The sequence below is a fragment of the Oncorhynchus gorbuscha genome, linkage group LG01, assembly GCF_021184085.1.
Source record: "Oncorhynchus gorbuscha isolate QuinsamMale2020 ecotype Even-year linkage group LG01, OgorEven_v1.0, whole genome shotgun sequence".
Lineage (NCBI taxonomy): Eukaryota > Metazoa > Chordata > Actinopteri > Salmoniformes > Salmonidae > Oncorhynchus > Oncorhynchus gorbuscha.
In genome coordinates this window covers 2,999,308-3,021,008 of record NC_060173.1, presented here as the reverse complement: position 1 = coordinate 3,021,008, position 21,701 = coordinate 2,999,308, and the positions used below count along the sequence as shown (strand labels likewise).

The 21,701-nt window shown below is 44.5% G+C and overlaps 1 protein-coding gene across 1 annotated transcript in view; it reads left to right on the top strand.

Annotated features, from left to right (window-relative positions):
• Positions 1-1,095: 1,095 nt before the first annotated feature.
• The window catches only part of LOC124038363 (mucin-2-like), a gene marked incomplete at its 3' end in the record, with an annotated part of 92,302 nt that continues 71,696 nt past the window's right edge, over positions 1,096-21,701 (top strand). Inside the window, 15 exon segments of the mRNA XM_046354206.1 lie at positions 1,096-1,220; positions 1,345-1,407; positions 1,535-1,737; positions 1,908-1,975; positions 2,579-2,693; positions 5,336-5,420; positions 5,637-5,740; positions 5,937-6,156; positions 6,479-6,604; positions 17,624-17,741; positions 17,976-18,114; positions 19,503-19,610; positions 19,788-19,857; positions 20,122-20,259; positions 20,537-20,701. Of these exon segments, the coding sequence (XP_046210162.1) occupies positions 1,151-1,220; positions 1,345-1,407; positions 1,535-1,737; positions 1,908-1,975; positions 2,579-2,693; positions 5,336-5,420; positions 5,637-5,740; positions 5,937-6,156; positions 6,479-6,604; positions 17,624-17,741; positions 17,976-18,114; positions 19,503-19,610; positions 19,788-19,857; positions 20,122-20,259; positions 20,537-20,701 (1,792 nt within the window).

The window sequence follows — 21,701 nt, the reverse complement described above, 5'->3', positions numbered from 1 at the left end:
CTTTCCAGAATTTAGCTGTGTTCCCTGTACATTCAGATAGTGTATTAACATAATAATCTGATTTTGCTTTTTTAACTCATTTGACATTTCTCGATTGCCTGAAAGAGTCTGGACCCCGAGTCTGTGAATCTAGTTTTGGCCCAGGCAGCATCTCTGTTGTGTATGACTTCATATAGCTCTGAATCAAGGGCAAGACTGATTTTTAATTCTACAGTTTTGTAAAGGGAGCATTTTTATCTACAACACAATTGAAAACATTTGTGAAGTGGTTCAGAGCTAAATCTGGGTCAGGTATAGATGCAATACAATTCAAGTCACCAAAATATTATGTTGTTATTATCTATGCATAGTCACTTTAATAACTCTACCTACATGTACATATTACGTCAACTAACCGGTGCTCCCTGCACATTGGCTATGTATCGGTACCTCCCTGTACATAGTTAGGATCACATACAATTCATCTACAAGGCGTCGAAAGTGTTCCACAGGGATGCTGGCCCATGTTGACTCCAATGCTTCCCACAAATGTGTCAAGTCGGCTGGAGTTCCTTTGGGTGACCATTTTTGATACAGATACAAAGTGTTGAGCGTGATAGACCCAGCAGCGTTGCAGTTCTTGACACATGCAGTTCTTGACACAAACTGGTGTGCCTGGCACCTACCACCATACCCCGTTCAAAGGCACTTAAGATAAATGTTTTGTCTTGCCTATTTAACCTCTGAATGGCACACACACAATCTATATCTCAAATCTCAATTGTCTCAAAGTTTAAACAACCTTCTTTAACCTGTCTCTTTCCCTTCACCTACACTGACTGAAGTGGATTTATCAAGTGGCATCAACCAGGGATCATAGCTTTCACCTACAGTCTTAATGTTTGTACACTCATTTTATAGGGAACACATTTGGGACATACCCTAACTCTCAGGAATATTGATAGTGATCTAAGGATTATTATGATAAAAACACATTACACTCCTTAGATACAGAATCAAGTATCACAGAATCATCAAGGTACTTCCTTGAGTGGAGATACTTCCTTGAGTGTATTAGTTTAAAAGCAGGCACCTGGTGCCTCACGGTATCAGTAGGAACAGGAAGAGTACCTGACCAGGTGGACCAGGACGACTCGTTAGAAGAACCATCATGGCACTCCAATGGGTGAAGCCGTGGATCGCTCTGCTCTTCGGACTATCTGCTGCACATTCTGAGACTGGTAAGAAAAAATATGATGAAATACATTTTAATATCACTTTAGGATAAGTCATGTAGCCTAGTTGAGGAACTAAAGAGGAGCTGGGTTACAAGCAAAATAAGACTTGTTCCCTGTCTATTTCCAGTTATGATTCCAGACATGACTTCCATTGGGAGTCTATATGATTCCAAACTGCAAATCGTATCAGGTAATTTGTGTTGTTGAATATATGTCACCAAATACTCAAATATCTATATTCTACTCTACTGTTATATTATGCATCTTATATTCAGACATGAATGGTGCAACTATACTGTACATTTCCCCCCATGCAGCAGGAGTGAGTCCCACTCATAACGGGCAGGTCTGCAGCACATGGGGTAACTACCACTACAAAACCTACGATGGAGACCTCTTCCAGCTGCCCTACACCTGTAACTACGTGCTGTCATCATTGTGTAAGAGCAGCAGCGGCTACGAGGCCTTTAACATTCAGCTGCAGCGCGGGGAGGTAGATGGGCTGCCCACCATCACCAAGGTATTCCTTTGTGATCAGTCCTTTGATTGTTGTACATTTCACTATTGATTAATTGTTTTTAAATTGCAGTATTGATTAATAGTTTGTATTGCTCTATGATCTTAATGTAAGGTGACCTTGAGGGTCCTGAAAGGCGTCTGTCAAATAAAACTACTATTATTATTATGAAGGTTTCTTTGAAGCTGGATGGAACCTTCGTGGAGCTGGCCAACGGTAACGTCAGCGTCAACGGATTACAGTGAGTTCCCAGTCTAGTCAACAATGGATCTCAGATGTGGAAAACCATTGGCTCTTAGATGTGTAAAATACATAGTAATACAGGAAGTATATGATACGGGGGTTTGTAATCACTTAACTACATCCAATGGGATTCGTTTTATTCAAAGAACAATCTTTTTTTAGTTCAGTTTAAAAAAAGATTGGAACAAATTTTATTTTCTCTTCACCTGCATTCAGTTGCTACTTTTATGCAAAGACTTGAGGTAAAATACATAAGTTTAAAAAAAATGCTTCATCATTAATCTCATCTTGAGATCAATCTTTTGCTGTTTTAACATAATCTACATGATGTCAGTTTCAACGGGCAACAGTGAGTTCATCAGTGATCTAAAAGCATTCAGAGGTCAAACTCTTATTCTGAAGTTCAGTTGATGTGCATTTACAGATGAAAGTTACCAAGCTGAAATGCCATTTGATGAAATCCTATACAGACATTATTAACTGGTACAGTCTCAACAGGGGAGCAAGAAAAATACAAAGAAAATACTGTAAAGGACCATTTTGACCCTTGTTGGAATACAGACTCTCCTCTCTGATGAACACTATTGTTTTGTCCCTCTAGGGTCACCATACCGTTTGGTCAGTTTAACGTCTTCATTGAGAGGACCGTTTCCTATGTGAAGATCACAGCCAAGCTGGGGTTAGTCATCATGTGGAATGAAGATGATTCCCTCTGGGTATGTGTTTAGTTTGCTTACTCATTTCCATCCGTCTTCTGTTACACTACAGTTAAATGTGGTTGTTTCACCTACTTTGGTTCAATACACTGATTGTAAATCACCCTGGACGAGAGTCTCTGCTAAATGTCAAATGTAAATGTGATGCTTTAATGCAATATTCTGGTCCTGGTGAAAATGGTCTGTAGTTAGCTAGTGACTTTAGGGAACATCAGTGTTTGGGGAACTGTTGGGATAAGAGTGGGAACATCAGTCTTAGGGGAACTGTTGGGATAAGAGTGGGAACATCAGTCTTAGGGGAACTGTTGGGATAAGAGTGGGAACATCAGTGTTTGGGGAACTGTTGGGATAAGAGTGGGAACATCAGTGTTAGGGGAACTGTTGGGATAAGAGTGGGAACATCAGTGTTAGGGGAACTGTTGGGATAAGAGTGGGAACAACAGTGTTTGGGGAACTGTTGGGATAAGAGTGGGAACATCAGTGTTAGGGGAACTGTTGGGATAAGAGTGGGAACATCAGTGTTAGGGGAACTGTTGGGATAAGAGTGGGAACATCAGTGTTAGGGGAACTGTTGGGATAAGAGAGGGAACTGTTGGGATAAGAGTGGGAACATCAGTGTTAGGGGAACTGTTGGGATAAGAGTGGGAACATCAGTGTTTGGGGAACTGTTGGGATAAGAGTGGGAACATCAGTGTTAACCTCTGATGGGACAGGACAGACCAATAATCAATCTATATTTCTGCACGGTTACATACAGCATTGCCTCACTATCTATTGACATTGTAGTGAGTAAATACTGTATGTATTATCGTTCCCCTTCGTGTGTACGTAAATGACCCCAGTGTACTCAGACATCAAAACCTCAGACTGAAACTAACTTGCAAAGCAGACAGACCAGTTTTCAGACAACTCACATTCAATTTAATGACGAAAACATCATCAATATGATGCTTCATTTTGTTACAAAACATTATGATGAGAGTTGAAACGGTTTTAACAAAAAGATGAGAGTTTAAAAGATTTGAACAACCATGAGGAGTTTAAAAGATTTTAACAACATTTTTAATTTTTTTATTTAACCTTTATTTAAATAGGCAAGTCAGTTAAGAACAAATTATTATTTACAATGATGGCCTACCCTGGCCAAACCCGGATGACACTGGACCAATTGTGCGCTGCCCTATGGGACTCCCAATCACGGCCGGTTGTGATACAACCTGGAAACACGATGAGAGTTTAAAAGGTTTTAACAACATGATGAGAGTTTAAATGGTTTTAACAAAAAGATGAGCGTTTAAAAAGTTTTAAAGGGAAGAGTGCATGTGCAGGAGAGGTAAAAAACAGAGGGGATTGTAAGACACCTCCCCCTGTCAGATGTTTATAGAACACAAACCAACAAAAAATTTAATCCTGATTATAAAAACAGAGAAAAAAATAGTGATATGTAGGCTAGAACAAGGAGTGGAATGTTAGCACAAAGAGACTGGTACCCAGGCTAGAACAAGGAGTGGAATGTTAGCACAAAGAGACTGGTACCCAGGCTAGAACAAGGAGTGGAATGTTAGCACAAAGAGACTGGTACCCAGGCTAGAACAAGGAGTGGAATGTTAGCATAAAGAGACTGGTACCGAGGCTAGAACAAGGAGTGGAATGTTAGCATAAAGAGACTGGTACCGAGGCTAGAACAAGGAGTGGAATGTTAGCATAAAGAGACTGGTACCGAGGCTAGAACAAGGAGTGGAATGTTAGCATAAAGAGACTGGTACCGAGGCTAGAACAAGGAGTAGAATGTTAGCATAAAGAGACTGGTACCGAGGCTAGAACAAGGAGTGGAATGTTAGCATAAAGAGACTGGTACCCAGGCTAGAACAAGGAGTGGAATGTTAGCATAAAGAGACTGGTACCGAGGCTAGAACAAGGAGTAGAATGTTAGCATAAAGAGACTGGTACCGAGGCTAGAACAAGGAGTGGAATGTTAGCATAAAGAGACTGGTACCGAGGCTAGAACAAGGAGTGGAATGTTAGCATAAAGAGACTGGTACCGAGGCTAGAACAAGGAGTGGAATGTTAGCATAAAGAGACTGGTACCGAGGCTAGAACAAGGAGTGGAATGTTAGCATAAAGAGACTGGTACCGAGGCTAGAACAAGGAGTGGAATGTTAGCATAAAGAGACTGGTACCGACGCTAGAACAAGGAGTGGAATGTTAGCATAAAGAGACTGGTACCGAGGCTAGAACAAGGAGTGGATTGTTAGCATAAAGAGACTGGTACCCAGGCTAGAACAAGGAGTGGAATGTTAGCATAAAGAGACTGGTACCCAGGCTAGAACAAGGAGTGGAATGTTAGCATAAAGAGACTGGTACCCAGGCTAGAACAAGGAGTGGAATGTTAGCATAAGGAGCCTGGTACCCAGGCTAGAACAGACTCATCTCAGGATGAAGAATGTGAAATGTCAGTACATGTGAACTGCTGTAGGCACATGGCCAGCTAGCTGTATGTGAAATGTACATATATATGAACTGCTGTAGGTGCATGGCCAGCTAGCTGTATGTGAAATGTACATATATATGAACTGCTGTAGGCACTTCAACAGCTAGCTTACAATGCATTAACCCTCAGTCATCTTCCATTGGTTTTATAGGTGGAGCTGGACTCAAAGTTCCAGAATCAGACATGTGGGCTGTGTGGAGACTTCAACGGAGTCCAGAACGAGTTCAATAGGAATGGTAAACAAAATCACCAAATGTCTTAGAGGGGCGGATTACGCTCCTGTTCTGTTTATGAATGTGTGGGTTCAATCTATGGGTTAGGAAGGGGTTATAAAGTATTTTTTAGGTACCATTTTAAGAAAGGGTTACCAAAAACACAAAACACATGATGACAGAGACTGTTTGTAAGGGGAAATAAACAGGTTAGATAAAACTATGTTTCTTTTCCCACAGATGATGATCTGAAGATAATCGACTATGCTGATATTTGGAAGATGAATGGCCCAACAGAAACCTGTACAGAAATCCCTGTTCACACTGAGCAGTGTGAAGACCAGGTATTTACAAGTCTAGAGCTGAGCTGAACATTTAAGATATCTTATTCATTACATTTAAACATGACTGTTAGTTTAAAATATCACTATGGCTGACATTTGATCAGTACATAATCCCTCTGTTGCTTCTAGTAATTCTTCTTCTTCTTCTTCTTCTTCTTCTTCTTCTTCTTCTTCTTCTTCTTCTTCATCCTTTCAGACCAAACTTTGTGAAAAGCTTCTCACCAGTCTTGCCTTCAGTAGCTGTAAGGCCCTGATTGCCACAGACTCCTTCATCAAGGCCTGTGCAGAAGACATGTGTCACTGTGGCAACAGCAGCAGCAGTGTCACCTGCGCCTGTCCCACCATGTCAGAGTACTCCCGCCAGTGTGCTCACGCAGGGGGGAAACCCCAGGAGTGGAAGACCAACCAGTTCTGCTGTAAGGGAACATTATTTGCATTACACATCCTTTTAGTTTTGATACTGGATTGTTTGTTTGTATTGCTCTGTTGGTAGTTTGGATGCGGGTAAAAGAAAACTCAGTTATATTGTAACTCAAAGTAAACACTTTTGATATGCAATAATGCTTCCTTAGGTAATCTATAGTGTCTTCTTCGACATGCTTGTATTTACATTTGTGTCTAAAAACTGAGGAGCAAATCCCAATTTTCACTTCCAATGATGTCAATAGAAGATGTGAAAATGTGAAGTAATGAAGCCTCAGAAACAGATTTGTGACTCTGGTTATTTGTGTTGAGCAGTGGAGACGTGTCCTTTAAGCATGCAGTACCAGGAGTGTGGTAGTCCCTGCACTGATACCTGCTCCAACCCAAAGAGGAACCAGCATTGTGAGGAACACTGCACCGACGGATGCTTCTGCCCTGCTGGTACATGCACTCATTACTGAATACAACATCATATATCAGCTATGTAACTATTTTAAAGTAGCTGAATACAACATCATATGTCAGCTATGTAACTATTTTAAAGTAGCTGAATAAAACATGTCAGCTATGTAACTATTTTAAAGTAGCTGAATACAACATCATATGTCAGCTATGTAACTATTTTAAAGTAGCTGAATAAAACATCATATGTCAGCTATGTAACTATTTTAAAGTAGCTGAATAAAACATCATATGTCAGCTATGTAACTATTTTAAAGTAGCTGAATAAAACATCATATATCAGCTATGTAACTATTTTAAAGTAGCTGAATACAACCGATGATGCCCTGATGCAGAGTTGCACCACAGGCCCCAGAGTGGTGGGGCAAATTGTTTTTCCTGGGGCCCAGAGCTTTTCCTAATCTGGTAACCTAACCCAGGTATACATCAGTACCCTATAGGATCTGACAGTGATTAATAAGTAGTTGTGAAAAGGTAATTTTTATGGGCAATGATGGAAGTGGGACCAGATGCTCTTATCCAGAGAGACTTACAGGAACCGTTAGGGTAAGTGTAACGGCATTCGTCTGTTGAATGAAGAAAATCGGACCGAAATGCAGCGTGTAGGTTTCTCATGACTTTAATGAATAGAATAGCGGTACATGAAATAACTGAAAACACGAAAACAAACAAAACGTGAAACTAATTACAGCCTATCTGGTGACTACTACACAGAGACAGGTACAAACACCCACAAAATACAAAGCGAACTCAGGCTACCTAAATACGGTTCCCAATCAGAGACAACGATAAGCACCTGATTCCAATTGAGAATCGCCTCAGGCAGCCAAGCCTAACAACACCCCTAATTAGCCACGATCCCAAATACTACAAATCCTAATACGAAAAACAACATATAAACCCATGTCACACCCTGGCCTACCCAAACATATAACAAAAACACAAAATACAATGACCAAGGCGTGACAGTAAGAGTCTTGCTCAAGGGTACACTGACAGAATTTTCACCTAGTCAGTTCGGGTATTCAAACCATTGACCTTTCAGTTACTAGTTCAATTGTCACGATCGTCGTCAGGGTGGAAATGACCGGACCAAGGTGCAGCGTGGTACATTTCTTCACCAACTAAACAAGACCATTACCGTGCCGCTTACGTCGACTATACAGGCCACTAACCAATACCAACCCACACCTAAGGAGGCAAAACAGGCTGCCTAAGTATGACTCCCAATCAGAGACAACGATAGACAGCTGTCCCTGATTGAGAACCATATCCGTCCAAAACATAGAAACAGAAAGCATAGAAATAAAGGAACTAGAATGCCCACCCTAGTCACACCCTGGCCTAACCAAAACAGAGAATTAAAGCCTCTCTATGACCAGGGTGTGACAGCAATGCTCTTAACCAATAGGCTGCCTGCCGCCTAGGTATTCAGATATTTTCGAAACAGGTCACATGGTTTTAAAGAAATTCTGGAAAAAATCCTGACCCTTGGGTGGATGAAAAACCTGTCAAACTTCAGCAAACTATTTTAAATATTCTTTCCTGTACACAGACACAACCACAGTGATTGGACAACAGAACTCACAGGGCTGAGCTTAGCATCATATAGGCCTATACAACTGCAATTAAAAATTGACTCACACGGTCCATTTATGTAATCAGTTCTGTGTTGTTTGATTCATTTCAGTTAATCATTCTGGATTGAAAAGTTCAAGGTAGCCTAGCCAGCCAGACCAAGTTTGAATATAGCCTAAACCACATTACCATGTGGTTTACCCTGGTCAGAAGGGACAGGGCGCATTGGCTGTAGACTATGCAGCTCCAGGCAGCGGTTGTTATCAGTAGCATAGTCAGACTGAGAAATCCTCTAGTTTTCTTCCCAGACAGTTTAAGTGTAGGCTGCTGAAACATTTCCATGAAGAGTTCTTGCTTGGGTATGTCAGGAGTGATGTGTTATCTTTGCTAAATACATACCGGAGGAAAGCGGAGCAGAGTTTTGCTAGATTATGTGATTTGTGCCTGACCTGCGCAACCTGTGATTTCTGTGAATCTGATTGGTCAACACAGAACAAAACGCACAGAACCTGCAGCACTTTGATTAAAATAATAGATGGGTTTACATGCGCAAGGTGACAAATTGAGTCATACAGCTGCCCTTGTGAATTGATCGCCCCCCATCTAGCTTCAGAGTTCGTTCTGTTCGGTGACCTAAACTGGGATATGCTTAATTAACACCCCGGCAGTCGTGCAATCTAAGCTAGATGCCCTCAATCTCACACAAATCATCAAGGAACCCACCAGGTACAACCCTAAATCCGTAAACCTGGGCACCCTCATAGACATTATCCTGACCAACTTGCCCTCCAAATACATCTCTGTTGTTTTCAATCAGGATCTCAGCGATCACTGTCTCATTGCCTGTATCTGCAATGGGTCCGCGGTCAAACGACCACCCCTCATCACTGTCAAACGCTCCCTAAAACACGTCTGCGAGCAGGCCTTTCTAATCGACCTGGCCCAGGTATCCTGGAAGGATATTGACCTCATCCCGTCAGTCGAGGATGCCTGGTCATTCTTTAAAAGTTATTTCCTCTCCATCTTAAATAAGCATGCCCCTTTCAGAAATGAAGAATTAAGAACAGATACAGCCCTTGGTTCACTCCAGACCTGACTGCCCTCGACCAGCACAAAAACATCCTGTGGCGGACTGCAATAGCATCGAATAGTCCCCGCGATATGCATCTGTTCAGGTAAGTCAGGAACCAATACACGCAGTCAGGAAAGCAAAGGCTAGCTATTTCAAGCAGAATTTAGCATCCTGTAACTCTAACTAAGAGTTTTGGGACACTGTAAAGTCCATGGATAACAAGAGCACCTCCTCCCAGCTGCCAACTGCACTGAGGCTAGGAAACACGGTCACCACTGATAAATCCATGATAATCAAAAATTTCAATAAGCATTTCTCAACGGCTGGCCATGCCTTCCTCCTGTCTACTCCAACCACGGCCAACAGCCCCCCCGCAGCTACTCGCTCAAGCTTCCCCAGCTTCTCCTTCACCCAAATCCAGACAGAGCTGCAAACCCTGGACCCGTACAAATCAGCTGGGCTAGGGGCGGCAGGGTAGCCTAGTGGTAAGAGCGTTGGACTAGTAACCGGAAGGTAGCAACTTCAAACCCCCGAGCTGACAAGGTACAAATCTGTCATTCTGCCCCTGAACAGGCAGTTAACCCACTGTTCCTAGGCCATCATTGAAAATAAGAATTTGTTCTTCACTGACTTGCCTAGTTAAATAAAGGTAAAATAAAATAAAAAATCTGGACCCTCTCTTTCTAAACCTATCTGCCGCCATTGTTGCAACCCCTATTCCTAGCCTGTTCAATCTCTCTTTCGTATCGTCCTAGATCCCAAAAGATTGGAAAAATGCAGCGGTCATCCCCCTCTTCAAAGGGGGTGACACCCTAGACCCAAACTGTTACAGCTATATCCATCCTGCCCTGCCTATCTAAAGTCTTTGAAAGCCAAGTTAATAAACAGATCACTGACCATTTAGAATTCCACCGTACCTTCTCCGCTGTGCAATCCGGTTTCTGAGCCGGTCACGGGTGCACCTCAGCCATGCTCAAGGTACTGAACGATATCATAATCGCCATCGATAAAAGTACTGTGCAGCCGTCTTCATCGACCTGGCCAAGGCTTTCGACTCTGTCAATCACCACATTCTTATCGGCAGACTCAATAGCCTTCATTTTTCTAATGACTGCCTCGCCTGGTTCACCAACTACTTTGCAGACAGCGTTCCGTGTGTCCGGACCTCTGGCAGTCTCTATGGGGGTACCACAGGGTTCAATTATTTTGCCGACTCTTTTCTCTGTATATATCAATGATGTCTCTCTTGCTGCGGGCGATTCCCTGATCCACCTCTATGCAGACGACACCATTATGTATGCTTCTGGCCCTTCCTTGGACACTGTGCTAACTAACCTCCAAACGAGCTTCAATGCCATACAACACTCCTTCCGTGTTCTCCAACTGCTCTTAAACGCTCGTAAAACCAAATGCATGCTTTTCAACCATTCGCTGCCCACACCCGCCCGCCCGACTAGCATCACCACCCAGGACGGTTCCAACCTAGAATATGTGGACAACTATAAATACCTAGGTGTCTGGTTAGACTGTAAACTCTCCTTCCAGACTCATATTAAACATCTCCAATCCAAAATCAAATCTAGAATCGGCTTTCTACTTCGCAACAAAGCCTCCTTCAGTCACACTGCCAAACTTACCTGAGTAAAATACTCTACTCAGCAAACTGGATACAGTCTATCACAGTGCCATCCATTTTGTTACCAAATCACGTTACACCACCCACCACTGCGACCTGTATGCTCTAGTCGGCTGGCCCTCGTTACATATTCGTCGCCAGACCCACTGGCTCCAGGTCATCTATAAGTCTATGCTAGGTAATGCTCCGCCTTATCTCAGTTCACTGGTCACGATAACAACACCCACCCGATGCACACGTTCCAGCAGGTATATCTCATTGATCATCCCCAAAGCCAACACCTCATTTGGCCACCTTTCTTTCCAGTTCTCTGCTACCAGTGACTGGAACGAATTGCAAAAATCACAGAAGTTGGAGACTTTTTTTCCCATCACCAACTTTAAACATCAACTATCTGAGCAGCTAACCGATCGCTGCAGCTGTACATAGTTCATCTGTAAATAGCCCACCCAATCTTCCTACCTCATCTCCATACTGTTTTTATTTTATTTACTCTTCTGCTCTTTTACACCCCAGTATCTCTACTTGCACATCATCATCTGCTCATTTATCACTCCAGTGTTAATCTGGTAAATTGTAATAATTTATTCCTATGGCCTATTTATTGTCTCCTCATGCCTTTTGCACACACTAAAAATATACTTTCTTTTTTTCTACTGTGTCATTGACTTGTTTATTGTGTTATTGGCTTGTTTGTTGTTTACTCCATGTGTAACTCTGTGTAGTTGTCTGTGTCACACTGCTATGCTTTATCTTGGCCAGGTCGCAGTTGTAAATGAGACTTGTCTCAACTAGCCTACCTGGTTAAATAAAGGTTAAATAAAATAAAGATACTTTTTTGTCAAGTCTCAAATTGCAAGTCACATGACTGGAGTCCACATCCCTGTATTTTAAACCAGGAAGACTGAATTAAACCTCATGTCACATAGCTGCAGGAAGTAGCAGAGTGTCCTGCAGCACCCCCTAAAAAATCATAATTAAAAAAATATATAAAAAAATAAATGTACACTGGGCCTTTAATATATTTATTAGTAATGTCATTTTGGGGATCAGGTGACTAAATGTATTGCTTTTAATGTAATTTCCGGAATCAGTTGACTAAATGTGTTGAATGTAATTTAAGTGTCATGTTTTGTCATTTATTATCTTGTCTTGTCCCTGTGCTTCCCATTCTATTCGTTTCCCTCTGCTGGTCTTATTAGGTTCTTTCCCTCTTTCTATCCCTCTCTCTCCCCCTCCCTCTCTCACTCTCTCGCTCTCTCTTCTCTCTATCGTTCCGTTCCTGCTCCCAGCTGTTCCTATTCCCCTAATCATCATTTAGTCTTCCCACACCTGTTCCCGATCCTTTTCCCTGATTAGAGTCCCTATTTCACTCCTTGTTTCCCGTACCTGCCCTGTCGGATCCTCATTTATAATTCACCGTGCTGTGTCTATGTTTTGCCCTGTCGTGTCGTGTTTCCCTCAGATGCTGCGTGGTGAGCAGGTGTCTGAGTCTGCTAGGTTCAAGTGCCTTCCCGAGGCAACCTGCAGTTCTCGATCAAGTCTCCAGTCTGTTCTTGTCTTTACGTGTAGTATTATGCTTTTTGTTTTGTAAAGTTTATTCTGGATTAAATACTCTGTTTTCGCCAAGTCGCTTTTGGGTCCTCATTCACCAGCATGACAGAAGGATCCGACCGAGGAATGGACCCAGCGACTACAGACGCTCGTAACACTGCCGTCGAGATCCAAGGAGCCATGCTCGGCAGACACGAGCAGGAATTGTCTGCTGCTCGCCATGCCGTGGAGAACCTGGCCGCTCAGGTTTCCGACCTCTCTGGACAGTTCCAGAGTCTTCGTCTCGTGCCACCTGTTACTTCCTGGCCTGCCGAGCCTCCAGAACCTAGGGTTAATAACCCACCTTGCTACTCCGGGCAGCCCACTGAGTGCCGCTCCTTTCTCACCCAGTGTGAGATTGTGTTTCTCTCCAACCCAACACATACTCTAGAGAGAGAGCTCGGGTTGCTTACGTCATTTCACTCCTTACTGGCCGGGCCCGAGAGTGGGGCACAGCTATCTGGGAGGCAAGGGCTGATTGTTCTAACAATTACCAGAACTTTAAAGAGGAGATGATTCGGGTTTTTGACCGTTCAGTTTTTGGTGGGGAGGCTTCTAGGGTCCTGGCTTCCTTATGCCAAGGTGATCGATCCATAACGGATTACTCTATAGAGTTTCGTACTCTTGCTGCCTCTAGTGACTGGAACGAGCCGGCGCTGCTCGCTCGTTTTCTGGAGGGACTCCACACAGTGGTCAAAGATGAGATTCTCTCTCGGGAGGTTCCTTCCTGTGTGGACTCTTTGATTGCTCTCGCCATCCGCATAGAACGACGGGTAGATCTTCGTCACCAGGCTCGTGGAAGAGAGCTCGCATCAACGGTGTTTCCCTGCTCCGCATCGCAACCATCTCCCTCCTCTGGCTCTGAGACTGAGCCCATGCAGCTGGGAGGGATTCGCATCTCGACTAAGGAGAGGGAACGGAGGATCACCAACCGCCTGTGCCTCTATTGCGGATTTGATGGACATTTTGTTAATTCATGTCCAGTAAGAGGCCAGAGCCCATCAGTAAGCGGAGGGCTACTGGTGAGCGCTACTACTCAGGTCTCTTCATCTAGATCTTGTACTACTATGTCGGTCCATCTACGCTGGACCGGTTCGGGTGCTACATGCAGTGCCTTGATTGACTCTGGGGCTGAGGGTTGTTTCATGGACGAAGCATGGGTTCGGAAACATAACATTCCTTTCAGACAGTTAGACAAGCCTACGCCCATGTTTGCCTTAGATGGTAGTCATCTTCCCAGTATCAAATTTGAGACACTACCTTTAACTCTCACAGTATCTGGTAACCACAGTGAGACTATTTCTTTTTGATTTTTCATTCACCTTTCACACCTGTTGTTTTGGGTCATCCCTGGCTAGTATGTCATAATCCTTCTATTAATTGGTCTTGTAATTCTATCCTATCCTGGAACGTATCTTGTCATGTGAAGTGCTTAATGTCTGCCATCCCTCCCATTTCTTCTGTCCCCACTTCTCAGGAGGAACCTGGCGATTTGACAGGAGTGCCGGAGGAATATCATGATCTGCGCACGGTCTTCAGTCGGTCCCGAGCCAACTCCCTTCCTCCTCACCGGTCGTATGATTGTAGTATTGATCTCCTTCCGGGGACCACTCCTCCTCGGGGTAGACTATACTCTCTGTCGGCTCCCGAACGTAAGGCTCTCGAGGATTATTTATCTGTGTCTCTTGACGCCGGTACCATAGTGCCTTCTTCCTCTCCGGCCGGGGCGGGGTTCTTTTGTTAAGAAGAAGGACGGTACTCTGCGCCCCTGCGTGGATTATCGAGGGCTGAATGACATAACGGTTAAGAATCGTTATCCGCTTCCCCTTATGTCATCAGCCTTCGAGATTCTGCAGGGAGCCAGGTGCTTTACTAAGTTGGACCTTCGTAACGCTTACCATCTCGTGCGCATCAGAGAGGGGGATGAGTGGAAAACGGCGTTTAACACTCCGTTAGGGCATTTTGAGTACCGGGTTCTGCCATTTGGTCTCGCCAATGCGCCAGCTGTTTTTCAGGCATTAGTTAATGATGTTCTGAGAGACATGCTGAACATCTTTGTTTTTGTCTATCTTGACGATATCCTGATTTTTTCACCGTCACTCGAGATTCATGTTCAGCACGTTCGACGTGTTCTACAGCGCCTTTTAGAGAATTGTCTCTACGTAAAGGCTGAGAAGTGTTCTTTTCATGTCTCCTCCGTTACTTTTCTCGGTTCCGTTATTTCCGCTGAAGGCATTCAGATGGATTCCGCTAAGGTCCAAGCTGTCAGTGATTGGCCCGTTCCAAGGTCACGTGTCGAGTTGCAGCGCTTTTTAGGTTTCGCTAATTTCTATCGGCGTTTCATTCGTAATTTCGGTCAAGTTGCTGCCCCTCTCACAGCTCTTACTTCTGTCAAGACGTGTTTTAAGTGGTCCGGTTCCGCCCAGGAGCTTTTGATCTTCTAAAAGAACGTTTTACGTCCGCTCCTATCCTCGTTACTCCTGACGTCACTAGACAATTCATTGTCGAGGTTGACGCTTCAGAGGTAGGCGTGGGAGCCATTCTATCCCAGCGCTTCCAGTCTGACGATAAGGTTCATCCTTGCGCTTATTTTTCTCATCGCCTGTCGCCATCTGAGCGCAACTATGATGTGGGTAACCGTGAACTGCTCGCCATCCGCTTAGCCCTAGGCGAATGGCGACAGTGGTTGGAGGGGGCGACCGTTCCTTTTGTCGTTTGGACAGACCATAAGAACCTTGAGTACATCCGTTCTGCCAAACGACTTAATGCCCGTCAAGCTCGTTGGGCGTTGTTTTTCGCTCGTTTCGAGTTTGTGATTTCTTACCGTCCGGGTAGCAAGAACACCAAGCCTGATGCCTTATCCCGTCTGTTTAGTTCTTCTGTGGCTTCTACTGATCCCGAGGGGATTCTTCCTTATGGGCGTGTTGTCGGGTTGACAGTCTGGGGAATTGAAAGACAGGTTAAGCAAGCACTCACGCACACTGCGTCGCCGCGCGCTTGTCCTAGTAACCTCCTTTTCGTTCCTGTTTCCACTCGTCTGGCTGTTCTTCAGTGGGCTCACTCTGCCAAGTTAGCTGGTCATCCCGGTGTTCGAGGCACTCTTGCGTCTATTCGCCAGCGATTTTGGTGGCCGACTCAGGAGCGTGACACGCGCCGTTTCGTGGCTGCTTGTTCGGACTGCGCGCAGACTAAGTCGGGTAACTCTCCTCCTGCCGGTCGTCTCAGACCGCTCCCCATTCCTTCTCGACCATGGTCTCACATCGCCCTAGACTTCATTACCGGTCTGCCTTTGTCTGCGGGGAAGACTGTGATTCTTACGGTTGTCGATAGGTTCTCTAAGGCGGCACATTTCATTCCCCTCGCTAAACTTCCTTCCGCTAAGGAGACGGCACAAATCATTATCGAGAATGTGTTCAGAATTCATGGCCTCCCGTTAGACGCCGTTTCAGACAGAGGCCCGCAATTCACGTCACAATTTTGGAGAGAGTTCTGTCGTTTGATTGGTGCGTCCGTCAGTCTCTCTTCCGGGTTTCATCCCCAGTCTAACGGTCAAGCAGAGAGGGCCAATCAGACGATTGGTCGCATACTACGCAGCCTTTCTTTCAGAAACCCTGCGTCTTGGGCAGAACAGCTCCCCTGGGCAGAATACGCTCACAACTCGCTTCCTTCGTCTGCTACCGGGTTATCTCCGTTTCAGAGTAGTCTGGGTTACCAGCCTCCTCTATTCTCTTCCCAGCTTGCCGAGTCCAGCGTTCCCTCCGCTCAAGCGTTTGTCCAACGTTGTGAGCGCACCTGGAGGAGGGTGAGGTCTGCACTTTGCCGCTACAGGGCACAGACTGTGAGAGCCGCCAATAAACGCAGGATTAAGAGTCCTAGGTATTGTTGCGGCCAGAGAGTGTGGCTTTCCACTCGCAACCTTCCTCTTACGACAGCTTCTCGTAAGTTGACTCCGCGGTTCATTGGTCCGTTCCGTGTCTCCCAGGTCGTCAATCCTGTCGCTGTGCGACTGCTTCTTCCGCGACATCTTCGTCGCGTCCATCCTGTCTTCCATGTCTCCTGTGTTAAGCCCTTTCTTCGCACCCCCGTTCGTCTTCCCTCCCCCCTCCCGTCCTTGTCGAGAGCGCACCTATTTACAAGGTACATAAGATCATGGACATGCGTTCTCGGGGACGGGGTCACCAATACTTAGTGGATTGGGAGGGTTACGGTCCTGAGGAGAGGAGTTGGGTTCCGTCTCGGGACGTGCTGGACCGTTCACTCATTGATGATTTCCTCCGTTGCCGCCAGGATTCCTCCTCGAGTGCGCCAGGAGGCGCTCGGTGAGTGGGGGTACTGTCATGTTTTGTCATTTATTATCTTGTCTTGTCCCTGTGCTTCCCATTCTATTCGTTTCCCTCTGCTGGTCTTATTAGGTTCTTTCCCTCTTTCTATCCCTCTCTCTCCCCCTCCCTCTCTCACTCTCTCGCTCTCTCTTCTCTCTATCGTTCCGTTCCTGCTCCCAGCTGTTCCTATTCCCCTAATCATCATTTAGTCTTCCCACACCTGTTCCCGATCCTTTTCCCTGATTAGAGTCCCTATTTCACTCCTTGTTTCCCGTACCTGCCCTGTCGGATCCTCATTTATAATTCACCGTGCTGTGTCTATGTTTTGCCCTGTCGTGTCGTGTTTCCCTCAGATGCTGCGTGGTGAGCAGGTGTCTGAGTCTGCTAGGTTCAAGTGCCTTCCCGAGGCAACCTGCAGTTCTCGATCAAGTCTCCAGTCTGTTCTTGTCTTTACGTGTAGTATTATGCTTTTTGTTTTGTAAAGTTTATTCTGGATTAAATACTCTGTTTTCGCCAAGTCGCTTTTGGGTCCTCATTCACCAGCATGACATTAAGTGGTTTTAGTTGACTAAATATAATGGATGTCATAAGGTGAACGCACCAATTTGTAAGTCGCTCTGGATAAGAGCGTCTGCTAAATGACTTAAATGTAAATGTAAATAATGTATTGAATGTAAGTCATGGGATCAGCTGGCTAAATGTATTGAATGTCATTATGGAACCAGGTGACTAAATGTAATGTATTGAATGTCATTATGGAACCAGGTGACCAACTGTTTTGAATGTCTTTCTCATAGGAACCGTGTTTGATGACATCACTCAGACTGGCTGTGTAGCTGTGAACCAGTGCTCTTGTCTCCACAACGGACAATCTTACCAGCCTGGACAATCATTCTCAAGAACATGCCACAAATGGTAAGAGCTGCATTGCGTTTATATTCACTGAATTGTTGTGTGTGTTGATCCGGGTGTGATGAGTCGGATGTGTTGAGGCTAAACTGACTGTCTCTCTCCGTTAGTACCTGTATCCAAGGCTAGTGGAGTCAGATGTGTTGAGGCTAAACTGACTGTCTCTCTCCGTTAGTACCTGTATCCAAGGCTAGTGGAGTCAGATGTGTCGAGGCTAAACTGACTGTCTCTCTCCGTTAGTACCTGTATCCAAGGCCAGTGGAGTTGTATGGATCTAGATTGCCCTGCTACCTGCTCCATAGTGGGAGGTTCCCACATCACCACCTACGATGGGAAAGCCTACACCTTCCATGGCGACTGCTCATATGTCCTGTCCAAGGTAGGCATCTAACCTACTGTATGCAGACTGCTCATATGTCCTGTCCAAGGTAGGGATCTAACCTACTGTATGTAGTGGTATTAGTGCCAACAGAAATATTGAATAAAAATGTGGTCTCTTTCATAAAAATTCAAAGTGAATCAATTCAGATTCCATGATTCCTGATAGCATATGTTCTGAAAGAGCTGCACAATCTGGACCCTCTCTTTCTAAAATGATCTGCCAAAATTGTTGCAATCCCTATTACTAGCCTGTTCAACCTCTCTTTCATATCATCTGAAATTCCCAAAGATTGCAAAGCTGGTGCGGTTATCCCCCTCTTCAAAGGGGGTGACACTCTTGACCCAAACTGCTACAGATCGATATCTATTCTACCCTGTATTTCTAAGGTCTTTGAAAGTCAAGTTAACAAACAGATTATCGACCATTTCGAATCCCACCGTACCTTCTCCGCTATGGGTGAAGGTACGATGGTGCACCTCAGCCACGCTCAAGGTCCTAAACGACATCGATAAGAGATATTACTGTGCAGCAGTATTCATCGACCTGGCCAAGGCTTTCGACTCTGTCAATCACCACATTCTTATTGGCAGACTCAACAGCCTTGGTTTCTCAAATGATTGCCTCGCCTGGTTTACCAACTACTTCTCTGATAGAGTTCAGTGTGTCAAATCAGAGGGCCTGTTGTCCCTCCAAAATTAAATCTAGAATTGGCTTGCTATATCGCAGCGAAGTATTCTTCACTCATGCTGCCAAACATACCCTCGTAAAACGGACCATCCTACCGATCCTCGACTTCGGCGATGTCATCTATAAAATAGCCTCCAACACTCTGCCCTCACTTCATACTTGTCGCCAAACCTACTGACTACAGGTTATCTACAAGTCTCTGCTAGGTAAAGTCCCGCCTTATCTCAGCTCACTGGTCACCATAGCATCACCCACTCGTAGCACGCGATCCAGCAGGCATATTTCACTGGTCACGCCGAAAGCCAATTCCTCCTTTGGTCGCATTTCCTTCCAGTTCTTTGCTGCCAATGACTGTAACAAACTGCAAAAATCACTGAAGCTGGAGACTCATATCTCCCTCACTAGCTTTAAGCACCAGCTGTCAGAGCAGCTCACAGATCACTTCACCTGTACATAGCCCACCTGTAAACAGCCCATCTATCTACCTCATCCCCATACTGTATTTATCTTTCTCCTTTACACCCCAGTGTCTCTACTTGCACATTCATCTTCTGCACATCTATCACTCCAGTGTTTAATTGCTATATTGTAATTAATTACTCCATAACTTTACTGTCATACCTTGACTTTACTGTCATACCTTAACTTTACTGTCATACCTTGACTTTACTGTCATACCTGTTGCCGATTGTCCCCAGCAAACCAACAAGACTGCTTTCACAGTCCTGGGTGACATAGTGAAATGTGGGAAGACGGACATTGAGACCTGCCTAAGATCTGTAACCCTGGTGACTCCAGAGTCCACGGTAAGTTAGCCAGTCAGTGACTCGTATCACCACTTCAGGGTTGGAGTAAATTACATGCTCTTCATTGTTTTTCAGTGAGGAACATTTGGAATTGGAATTAGGTTTCTCCAACCCTGTTCCACACTCCTTATCACCAGGGGAGTTGCTTTAACTCAAGTTGTAATTTGTCACTTGCAGATGATCGTCATCGATGCCAGTGGAAGGGTCTTTGTCAACAAGATGTTTTCTCAGATGCCGCTTTTCATGGGTGAGTGACTGATTGATGACAGCTTGAGAAAAGGGATACAGAGATGTGACATCTGTCTATTTTTTGTAGTCATTGATCAGTATAAACGTATGTTTGAAACCCTTCCCATGCGGTACATTCTGTACCAGAAGTTGTCTCTTTCTTTCGTCTTTCTTTCCTTGTCTAGCAGCATGTAACACTATAAGCATCCCACAATAGGGAAGTGGGAGCTAAAACTTCATGGCAAACCAGAATGTAACTAGAACTTGTGTATATTTTCCACAGCTGATGTAAGGGTCTTTCAGCCCTCTACGTTCTACATCGTTGTGCATACCTCTTATGGGCTCCGTCTAGAGATCCAACTAACACCTATAATGCAGGTCTACATCGTAGCTAGCAGTTCACACAAAGAAAAAACCCAGGGTATGTTTCTCTCTGCTCATTTAAAGTCTTTGTGAAAAGATAAGCGATTTTGGGTTGTTGAGAAGCGCTATATAAATCTCATGCATTATTATTATAAAAGCTTATTGGTTATCAAACTACTGTTAATGTAACGTGTGTCACTATACCGCTTGTTTGAGGGGTTCGGTCAAACCTCACCTGAAACAATTATTCATAAACTAATGATACTTGATGCATTGCATCTTCAGTCAATGTTAGTTCAAACCACCTGTTATAATGTTTTGTACCTCTTTTCCAGGTCTTTGTGGAGACTTTAACAGTGTCCGCACTGACGACTTCAGAACCATCAATGGACTCGTGGAAGGAACCGCTGTGACGTTCGCCAACACTTGGAAGACCAAAGCAAGCTGTCCTGATGTGGCACAGAACTTTGAGATGCCATGCAGTCTGAGTGTAGAGAACGGTAGTCCTTCGACCTCTTTAAAAGCACTAACATATGTCAAATGCAGTAGTTCTCAAACTAGGGGTCACTACCCCATGTAGGGTCACTTTATATGAAAATGGGGTCACGGGAGAATTTCCAAAATACCAAATAATATATACACAAATGTGTTTACATCCCTGTTAGTTAGCATTTTGCCTTTGCCAAGACAATCCATCTATCTGACAGGTGTGGCAGATCAAGAAGCTGATTTAACACTATGACAATTACACAGGTGCACCGTGTGCTAGGGTAAAGAAAATGCCCCTCTAAAATGTGTTGTTTTTGTCACACAACTCAATGCTACAAATATCTTAATTTTGAGGGTGCATGCAATTGACTGCAGGATCCACCAGATCTGTAGCCAGAGAATTGAATGTTCATTTCTCTACCATAAGCCTACAACGTCATTTTAGAGAATTTGGCAGTACATCCATCCGGCCTCACAACCGCAGCTGATGTTGTGAACAAAATGTCCCATGGTGGCGGTGGGGTTATGGTACGGGGCTGGCATAAGCTACAGACAATGAACACTCTTAAATTGCATTTTATCAATGGCAATTTGAATACACAGAGATACCGTGACAAGATCCTGAGGCCTATTGTCATGCCATTCATCCACCGCCATTACCTCATGTTTCAACATGATAATGCACGGCCCCATGTCGCAAGGATCTGTACACAATTCTTGGACGCTGAAATTGTCCCAGTTCTTCCATGGCCGCACTTGACCGTTGCACTTGAATCATTCCCACGTAGTACGGCTAGTTCCACTACGGAATGAAACCACACACTATTGCAGAGACTTTGATATTACCGTCCGCAATCGATGTGAGGGGATAGAGGCACATGTTAAACAAAGAATTTATGCTATTTCTCGCAATCAAGAGGAAACTCTGACTGAACGACTCACAAACTCCCCAGCTTTTTATGGGACTGAAAGGTGGACTCTTGCACAAATGGGGCAAATCTATTGTGGGAC